At 44.1% G+C, this 10,731-nt stretch overlaps 1 protein-coding gene across 3 annotated transcripts in view; it reads left to right on the top strand.

Annotated features, from left to right (window-relative positions):
• Positions 1-717: 717 nt before the first annotated feature.
• Positions 718-10,731, top strand: part of itsn2a (intersectin 2a) — a 37,081-nt gene continuing 27,067 nt past the window's right edge. For all 3 annotated transcript variants that reach the window (XM_040125598.1, XM_040125599.1, XM_040125600.1), the window contains exons 1-2: positions 718-918; positions 6,642-6,713. In XM_040125598.1, the coding sequence (XP_039981532.1) occupies positions 6,707-6,713 (7 nt within the window). In that variant the 5' untranslated portion in view covers positions 718-918; positions 6,642-6,706. The remainder of the gene's footprint in view (positions 919-6,641; positions 6,714-10,731) is intronic.

The following is a 10,731-nucleotide window of genomic DNA, read 5'->3' on the forward strand; positions in this document are numbered from 1 at the left end:
TGTCCGTGGCGCGCCGTGAGCGCAGGCGGGCACTCGGAGCGGACGCCCCGCGCGGCAGGCCGCTCGTGGCCGCGTGCGGCTCTCCTCCGTGCGACGGTACAGCCGGTCGCAAAATGACGCCCCTGCTGTGTCCCGAGGAGTGGGTCCGGCACGTGTCCACGTGATGCACGCAACTCACTACTCGTTTTAAAGACTTTCACGTTTTTCGTTCTCGCATCAAAAATGCATCAAAGCAAAAGTGCACGGGGATGCGTTCGCAGGCACACAGGGCAGCCTATCTGATATACACACGCGCTTCACCGTACAAACTCTGCACGCGGGCGATAGGAGGCTCAACCGTATAGAGACATCTCCTAATATACTCGAGGCGAGATAAATGTGACTATTATCAGTGATCCGATCTCTCCAGTCATCCAAAGACAAACACTCTAACAAACGCCTTTCAGAAGGAAGCAAAGATAACGACTTTGACTGGATTGCTGGTAAGTATTGGAAAAATGAACATGTTTGGACTGGTTAAGTGTGAGTGAATGGTTGGGTTAAAAGTGGATTTTGTTAAATTGTGGTTTGCGTGTGTTTATCGGCCAATTTTTGCCCGACACACAGTAAAAGGCACATGCCTGGGTTAAAGGCATCGTTTAGAAAGAATGCTGGGAGGAGGATCCTGGTTCGCCTCGTCCGCTTCTATATCCGCGGTGCAGCTGAGATGTTGGCCGCGTCGCGGGCCGCGAGGACGTGTCTTCCCTTTTAAAAGACGTGCCCGGAAGTCCCCATGTGTAGCCCTGGGTTGCTCGGCTCGTCGGAGACGCCCCTTTTCCAGTCCCCACCCGCCCCCGGTCGCCGGATCGGCACCTCCCTCTCCGGCATCTAGATCGCTTGCCTGGATGTCGGATCGCCACCGCAGTACTGCTGCAACAGGTAAAACGACCAGAAATCATTCAAACGATTAATAGCGCGGGGGCGAAATGTCCCGCACGGTCGCTGCTGACCGTGTTTAGTGTTTGGTTTTTGTTTTTTTTTTAACCTTTTCTTGGAAGGAAAGTGGGATGTGCTGCTTTATGAAATGCTGGATGTAAAAGGCGAGGCATTGTCGTGCTTTCAGTAGCTGCGGTATATGTGATCTTTTTGTTTTTTCTGTTTTTTGCTTTTTGACCACCCGATAATATGTGGATATCTGAAGCCCACCGCTACACCCTGGGTGAGATGGTCTATTGTCTCCGTTTTAGATAAAGATCACCCCATCTGGCTGAAAAAGAAATGCCTCTCCAGACCTTGTATTTATTTCTAAATATGTCTACATGCCTTTTAATAAAATAGCCTGACTTAGATTAAAGAGACGTCTGTATTAAGTGACCGAAGCAAGGGGGTGTGCGGGCTACACATTGCCTCTGTGTTGTCAAGACAATACATTGCCATTGACACTATCAAGTGTCTTGAATGTATGGTGTGATGGATACTGTAACTATGTTTCTCGGCGATTTTATTTTTGGGTTTTGAAGCAGTTGCGAGTGTACCTTTTAAAGGCAAGAGACAATGGCTTTATTGCTTCACGCAATAAAATAGAACTCCAGAGGTGATTCACCGATTTTCGCTGAAATAAATTTCCTATTCACAGAGGTGGGTTCACTGGAAATAACATATTGCCGCTTAAACATTCAGTGTACTCCTATGGCCAGGTTACAAATGACTACTTATGTTGACCCCCCCCCCCCAAAAAAAAAGAAAGAAATTCACCATGATATATCTGGAACTCCCCACGGGGCTCTGGTGAGTATCTGTGAAAGAGTTAGTCAGCCCTGCACACAGAGACCTTATTGTAGTTTGCCGAATTTTAGTGTGTGATATATAATTTATGTCCAAAAGGCGACTCAAATGTAAGCCAATGTTTTTTATAGCGTGGGAAATGTGACAGAGGCATGACCTCTTGTCTGAAACCTGGCGGGTGCGACTGTTATCCCACTGTCCCCTTGCTTTAAGGCGGAGAGGTGTCCTCAGATGTTTGGATTGGTTTTAGGTCGGTGCAGATTTGCATCCTCGTATGAGACGACTGGCGCAAGTGTAGCAGCTCACGTGTGCTTGTGTTCTTTCACTGCAGTAGAGACTAATTATGGAGGCTGCTCAGTGTGTGTGTGTGTGTGTGTGTGTGTGTGTGTGCGCGCGTGTGCGTTCTGCTGCTCTCAGTGAAAACGGAAAAAGGAGGCTTTCTTTGCTGAAGTGGCAAAGTCCATCTACATCGTAGTTCCTGTGGCATCTGGCTCAATCCCAGGGGCTGTTGCATATCCACCTGCCAAGAAACAAAGAATTACATAACACACACATGCACATAAATCCATACATCCATTCTCTAATTGGAAGTGGGAGCCGAATGGCGTGTGTTTTCTCATGCGTCAGTCACAGTATCGTGACTGCAAATAGCTTTTTGACAATTTGGCATTATTCTTGGCATCGAGAGTAAAATTCTTGTACCAAAGTTTCACAGGTATGAATCGGCGGCGGGACATGCCGCTGAGTGTGCATTTTAGCATTTGGGGGAGGGGAGTATGGAGGAACTAGAGGCTGTGGTGTATCGCTGCTCGAGCTGACTCACACATGTATTAAAAGAATAAATGTAAGAATGATTCTTTTTGGTGGAAGCATCCTTGATTCTCACCTGCAGCACAACAGAGGAAGGTGTGTGTGTGTGTGTGGATGCCTCTGTATCCTGAATGGGCAGAAAGTACAAGCGCACGCGCACAGGACACTCGCAAACACACAGGCTTCTTTCTTCCTCGGGCTCAGCAAAGCTTCCTGGGCCGTGTCTGCTAGAACAGGGTCCCCCTCTGTCTGAGAAGTGTGTGTGGGACACACTCGTGCACACAGGCCGACGCATTGATACGCGCATCCGACTGGTCCGCTGCGGTGCCCACAGGTGTCAATCAGCATGCGGGGCAGAGTCAAAGGCTCTTTGATTCATTTTCTCCCTCTGTGCAGTGGATCAGCAAACCGCCGCCCCTTAAAGGGACTCACACTGTTCCCCCAAATCAGAAACTTTGAAAGTGCTACATGTAGTATTTCTAACCATCAATACACCATCAAGGCTCTCTGGGGGGCTTTGCTTTTGGCTGCTGCCAACTGCACCAGGAATCCACATAATAGGTGGATTTCTTTTTTTCAGCCTTACCGTGTTGCCCAGAGGCACATTTAACAAAAGAAATCATCTTTATTGGAAGTAAGGTTCGCTGTCCTCTGACCTAATATTTAATGTTTTATGGGCCAGTGCGATAGATTGATAGTTGGAGCCAAGGTACAATGTATGAGTCTAATTACATGGATACAGGAATTAGTTTGTTTTTCCTGACATTAACAAACGTGCACTGTGAGCCGTCCATACCGTGGTAAAACTTCCAATGTCTCATAACACACCTGTCATCTCAGTAGGGAGCGAGCTTTGAAGGTGCAGTCAGTGCTGATGCAGAGGGGCGTCGTCTGCGCCTTCTGTTGATTCTGCGTCACTGTGGTCCAGGATGTGTCCTTTTTGGAACAACGAAGGCCCTCCAAACCTACTCAATAGGAGATAGTATCTTGTTTTTGAAACCACACACACCTCAGGTTACAGAGGTGTTTGTGTATGAGGGCGGATGAGGCTCTGCTAAATACCTTCATACAAAGTGTTTGCATAAAGGAGTGTAAGTAGCACACATGCAGTATATACACACTTGTACACCCACGTAGCTCAGAGGGATGTTAAGGGAATGCTTCTGTGTCAACTAGACACATATTGTAAAGGAACAGTCCACCCAATATTGACAAAAGACTGTCATTATCTGCTTGGCTTCGTGTCAGCTGAAACACTGTTGTAGCTGCGTTGGACACTCACCGAGCGCTTTTTCCAGTCTCCAGCTGTCCAGTTTTGGTGAGCCCGCTTGCCCGCTTGCAGCTTATCGGAGTCAGCGTAGCCTTGCTGTCAGCTCCAACCAGTCTGGCCATTCTCCCCTGACTTCTCTCATCAGGAAGGTGTTGGGTTTTGGGTTTTTTTTGTTGTTGTTTGTTTTGTTTTGTTTCTCGCACCACTCTGAGTGAGCTCCAGAGACTGCTGTGTGTGAAAATCCCAGGAGATCAGCAGTTTCCGAAATACCCAAGCCAGCCCGTCTGGAACCCAAAAATCACGCCGCGGTCAAAGTCACTGAGATCACATTTTACCCCCATTCCGATGTTTGATGTGAACATTAACTGAAGCTCCTGACCTGGACCTGTTTCTGTTATTTAGCCTACCCTCATTTATATAGATGGGGTGGACAAAATAAAAGAAACACTTGTCCCTATAACGCAATACAAGTTAACAACGCCACAAACTACATCCTCCAAAAAGACCATGTAGCTGAATCAACACTTCTCTAAAACATTTTCAAAACAAAACTGAACATTATACTACTTTTTTCATCCCATTGTGGTACCTTTTGAGGGCACAATATACTGGGTATATTTATAAAACCTTAGGGTGGATACAGTGTCTAAAATCCCAGTTGATGACGTGATGACAAATGAAGTTGACTAAACACACAGTTAACTGTTACTTTAATATGATTTACAAGTTTTTCTTTGTGTAACTGCTTCCTTCCTTTGTATTCTCTGTGCAGTTTTGTTTGTGTTTTCCTAGATGGATTTATGGTTTTGGACTTATTATCGTTTGCTGTTGTTTATTGCTCATGTTGTGCGCGAGCTCGCACACGAGCACCAGCACATATCCAAGTGCATCCAGAGGCACGCGCCACAGTGAGCGGTTCATCGCTCTTAAGTAGTTGGCAGTTTCGGCATATGCAGAGAATGATTTATCCTACAACAACCACAGTCTCCCCTCGAGGGGATTCACACGAAAAAGAGTGAGGCCAGTGATGGAGCAATAGTGCAACAAGAGCAGAAGGAGAGCAAGGGAAGAGAGAAATAGGGTGTGAATCATATAAGAGGGGGGTGCATGTTGTATGAGGGATGAATAAGAAATAGGGGAGCTGAAATGGAGAAAGATAGAGTGGAGGGTGAAGTGAGGGGAAAAAAGTGAAGGAATGATCTTGTGAGAGCAGAGAGGAGATTGCTTAGACCTGGCAGGAGTGAAAAGCTGAGGAGAAACCTTGCTCATTAGCTACAGGCTTGTAGATAGATAGATTAATAGACAGATGTACCGAGGAAATAAAGGGGTACGTCTGAGGGGATGGACTAATAGCGTCTGATTTACAGGATCGAAAGAGTTGCCGGAATAATAAGGGAATGAGAAACTGCAGGAACAGGAAACTGAGCTTAGGGTGAAAAAGGAGGAAAACGACCTCTATGAAGAAGTGTACGTTTTCAGTTCGAAGATCTAGCAAGCATAAAAGATCAAGAATATGTGGAGTGTTTTGCCAGAGCAATTGAGCTGAGAAACGATTCGGCAACAACAGCGACACAAAGAAAGATGATTAATAGAAAGAAAAATCAAGAGGACATGAAAGGACAGACCAGACACGGAGCCCAACCAGCGGAGGGTTTTTACGTGACAGGGTTTGCTATGGCGGTGAAAAAACGAGAGTCCGTACACACAGGGCCCATTTTCCAATTTAAGAGTATTATCCGCATAGGTTCATCTGTCCGCTCTACCTCCTGGGAGTTTGCCAGAGATCCCACAGAGGAATCTCATCAGGTGGGCCAGGCTCCCTGCCTACAGGCCACAGTGGATGCAGACTGCACTCAATACAGCAATAAATCTTCATTTTGTGTGCGTGTGTGTGATGCAGATACATGTGGGCATACAGTGCATATATATATATATATATATATTTATTATTATTATTATTATTATTATTTGACTTGATCTTAGATACCCTTGATGACAAATTGTTTTCATAAGAAACATTTCCATAATCCTATTAAGATGCATGTTGATACCCTTAATAGAAATAAATATTTATATCCCTAACAAGAAAAATATTGATATTCCTAATAACAGAAATATTCATATTCTTAACAAGACAAATATTTATACTTCTAACCAAGACAAAGGATTATATTCCTAATAAAATGACAAACATATCTGTTTCTAATGAAAGATTAAGCCAAATTGGATGGTAGTTGCTTATAAACCCAGATGTCACAGACAAATGACCAGTGGAGAAATAAAGACAGACCAAGATTTGGAAAAAACTGCTGGCTTGAGCTGCCATCTGTGATCTGAGAGCGGACAGTGATAAATGCTGCCTTCCTCCCAGACCACCATCATTTCTCCCTCTTCTGTATCCCTCAGCTGTCTGTCCTCCTCTTGCCTACTTCTCCCTCTTGGCATTGTTTGTGTCTCTGCTCTTCCTTCTTCTCTCCTTATCCTCCCCTCTCTCTGTCATTTTGTCTCTTTATATCGCCTCCTTTCTCCCTCCCTCGCTCTGTCATCCCTCACCATGCTAGCCATTCCCTGTGCCTTCCTTGCATTGTTAGCGGGAAGATGAGTTTTTTTTTTTTTTTTTCCCCCGCTCTTGCACGCATTTATATCTTTCTGTTCGCTTTTTCACTCATACGTGCACGCTCGTGTTCCTCACTTATACCCGCTGCTCTGTGGCACACACACACACACACACACACACACACACACACTCACACTCACACATTTACGCTCACATCTTTCTCTCTCTCTTTCTCTGCAGATGTCTGAGAGCTAGCCAGCTGAGTAGAGGACTTCCCTCTCTGCCCGTGCTCTCCACCTGCAGCCATGAATGGTAAGAACACTCTGTTTTCGTCTTATATGTGTGTGTGTGTTCTGTTGTTGGAGGCAAATAAGCACTTCGGGGAGGGCGGTCAGGCTGAACATTCACTTGAATGGAATGGACGGATGAGGAAAAAGGGGGGAAAAATGCAGAAGCAGAGACACAGAGCTGACCAATAAGCAGCAAGTGATTGCATTTGTTTCAGTCTGATGTTTTGATTTTTGAACTCCTTTTGTGTGGCGAGGGATTGCTTGTCCCAGCTGTAAGTTGTGGGTTGTTGGGAAGACAAGACCTGAGAACCCAGAGATCGCGTTAAGGGGATATCGATGCAATGAAAGATCAGACTTTAACCGAACACATCTCCGATCTCATAACATTGTTGCTGTATGTTGTATAAACCTCCTCGGGAAGGGGGCTCGAAAGAAGATTAGATAATTATATTAATTAATTTTATGCAAATCAGGAGCTATTTCGGTGCATGTTTTAGTGTCGGAGACTGCCTCTGTTTCTTAGTCTTGAAGGTGACACATCTCTTTTGTCCTTGGCATGGATAGAATTGGCCACTAGTGTGTGTATATGTGTATTAATCCTCTTGGCTCCAGCCTGTGATCATTGAACAGTAGTTTTGCCAGGAAATGTACAGTATGGGAGGATGAGCTCTTTGCATTATTGCATTCTCTTTAACACAGTGAATCTGCAGTGATGCAATTGTACAGTCATTAGTCTGTGAATTTCCAAAACAGGTGGACAGTGTGCAAGACTCCTAGACGAGGAGGGAAGTGTGTGTTTTGTGTAGAGTGAAATGCTGCAGCGTGCAGAGATTGTTGATCCACTGTAGCCATCTGAAACATCAACTTGTCCCCCCCAGGTGAAGTGTTTGATATGTAAATAGTTGTGAGAGCAGGGATGTGGTTTCCCCCGGAGGACCTGCGCTGGGTGTCTGGAGGATTGACTCGAGCATCTCCCAAGGACTGTACAACACCTAGACAACAGCAAAGAGTCTGACAAAGGGGACAAAAACCACACAAGGCAAGAGGCTCTTTGTGTCGCAGCTGCTGAGGAGGTGAAATGTGCTACAGTTGTTTTAAATTCTGCACAGGCAACGTTTGCTGTGGATGGACTGTATGTTATATTGTCTCAATATTGGCTCAAGGGCTCTCGCGTATTTGCCTAGGGTCTGTGTTCTAGGTTGCTGTGCAGGAAGCTGTTTTAGATGTTCGTCGTAGTATTGAAGTTAGGGTAGCGGCCATGACAGCGTTCGTCCGGATGGATACATGCAGATCTATCAACATCAATATTTTTATTTAACCATACAAGTTGAGAACAAATCCTGATTTACAGGGGTGGCGCTGAAAGAGTGAACATGTTTGTGGAAAACTGGGGGGAAAAAAACAAAAAAAAAAAAACAAGATGCAAGACAGGAATGCTGGCGGTTTGCAAAAGACAGCAGAGGCTATATGAAAGGAATAGCTAGGAGATTAGAGGTGGTGGAGTTATCTTAGCTTAGCATAAAGACTGAAAGCAAGGAAAGCAGCTAGCTTGGATCTGCCTGAAGGGGGGAAAAAAAAAACACACTTGATTTTTGTACGGATTAAACAAACGAGTTATAATGTGTTAAGTAGTGAGCTTGAGAGGTGCTGGTAGCCAGATTTCATTTGGACACAGCCAGGCTACCTGTTTCCCCCTTCTTTCGGTCTTCATGCTAAGCTAACTGTGTCCTGGCTTCAGCTTCATATTTACCGTACAAACATGAGAGTGGGATCGACCTTCTCATCTAACTCTCGGAAATGTAAAAAAGGTTACCGCTCCAAACAATTAAATATGTAAAAAATGTATTTCCAACAACCAGACTGACTCCTGAACCTAGAAACTTGAGGCCTCAAGTTCTGAGGCCAATTTGTAGTAATGTGTTCACGTCGTGTGAATAAAAATTAGTTAATAAAACAGGTTTTATAATCCTACAGCGTCAAATACTCATCACAATTAGCTTTTATTTAATGCAAATTGAGAAATTTGGCATCTTTTTATCTGGTCTCACGTTGATCGGCCGTATGTTTCCAACACTAATTTCAAGCCACAGAAGACCCCTATGGCTCTCAGCCATTGCTGTGTAAGAAGCTTTGCAGTGTCCCACTTACTCGCAGAGCGTTCAGCCCTCGCTGATACACACGCTGAATCAACTGACAGGCCTGTGGATGTGGTCACGCTAGCTACATGTCCCACTGGCGCTGTGCTAAATGTCGCCTCCCTTTCTCACTTACACTAGCTCCTAGATGAGACCTGTCAAAGCCAACGACACCATGTGAAGAATACTCACATCTCTGTGCAAGATTAATTACTTTCTCCTTTATAACGTCTGCGTTTTGCTGACAGTGCCAAAAGTAGGTCGGGCACTGCGAGCTGCTAACATCGGCTTTGTCAGGGAAAAAGCATATACCTGAACAGGTGGTGCTGTGGTGCTTTAGGGTAGAGTGACTTTGTTTAGATATTGAAACCAGCTCAAGGTAATCGGCCACAGTGTTTGCTAACAAACAGACGTTGCTCAGTGAGGCGAGTAGCTGGCAGCTCTTGATTGTATCTGCTGACACGTAAGAGGAAAAATTTAATCTTCCTCCCTTTAGTCGCTCTAGTTTCATATTCTGGCTGCATGAGGTGCTGTAACTGAAGCTCAGCAGTCCACTGTGTCATTCCTCTGAGATGTACGTGTAATACATCTGTGTGCGGTCAACGGGAGCCAGTGGGTTGTTTGGGTTAGTGTTGGGGAGGAAGCTCCATCATAGGAAGGCTGGTATTTCCTGAAGCTGGTGCATAAATTACAGCATGGATACCAGGTCTATTCAGGCATACACCCATAACCTCCCAGAGAATTGGGAGGATTTTTCCCAGCAATGATATTAAACCTATCATATTACAAATACAGTCTTCATCCTATCTGTCTGCATACTTTGCATCTACCAGATATAAGAAAAGAAGAGGAATCTTACTCTCCCCTGATAATTGTATTGTTGTTCATGTTGACAGGAAAAGTTGAGAGATAATAATTTCCTCTGTTGCTAACATCTTGGGATAAGAATCAGCGCCAGAATGCTGCACATATACAGTTGTTGACAGTACTTATGGTACAAGCAGTGAACATGATATCCTCATAATTAATATTGGTCACATGTTTTTGTTGGTTATATGCGTAAATCATATAACAATATACCAATGCAATATAACGTCTGTAAAGTCAGTGCATTTAAAGCGCTGTAATGTTAATTTTGACCCAGATTTTGTGATTAAAATATGCACATTTTCCAGTGAGGATTGTGTTGCTTTCCTGCTCAAAGTTTTTGTCTTTTTTTCTTTGTTTACGCTGCACAAAAATAATTATTTTCATGTTGCCTTGCCATGAATTGTTGACAGCTCTTTATAAATATCTAAATCATGGTCCCCAATTAGATTTTTTTTCACAAGTATTTTCTGTTCAAATCTTTCACTGAAGTTACATAATCAGTCATAACCATATATCTTTTTAAAACAGATCAGTTTTGGGTTTAATTCAGTTTCTTTAAACTAGTTGTTTCAGTTTTCTTTGTTTTCTTTTGGTAAATCATACATTTTTTTACCAAGATGTTAAGGGAGCTTTAAACCACTGATGGTCTTAAGATGATAGAAATTCAATAATTTGAAAGACAAATTCTCAACAAACTCCACACTCACTGTGAAAAGTCTGTGTAAACATATTGTTTGAGGGCTGTACCACTGTGGTTCCTATGGTAACAACCACTGGCATCAGGGGAGCCCGGCTGTTCATTGGTCGGGAAGTGAGCTACATAAGAGCTGATGGACAGAGTTTGTTTCTCTTAGTTGAGTTCAGTCTGTTACACTGCAAGTATCCACTTTACAGACCTATCATTGGTTGTTTCTTACATCATCCCCTTTGTTTCTCCTGTCTGAATGTTGATTGCAGTTGATAAACTAGTCCATCACTCAGCTACTTTATTTTAAATTCATCTTTTGTGTGTCACTCAACCTTCTCTAACTCTGC

The sequence above is a fragment of the Xiphias gladius genome, chromosome 4 (assembly GCF_016859285.1).
Source record: "Xiphias gladius isolate SHS-SW01 ecotype Sanya breed wild chromosome 4, ASM1685928v1, whole genome shotgun sequence".
NCBI classification, from domain to species: domain Eukaryota; kingdom Metazoa; phylum Chordata; class Actinopteri; order Istiophoriformes; family Xiphiidae; genus Xiphias; species Xiphias gladius.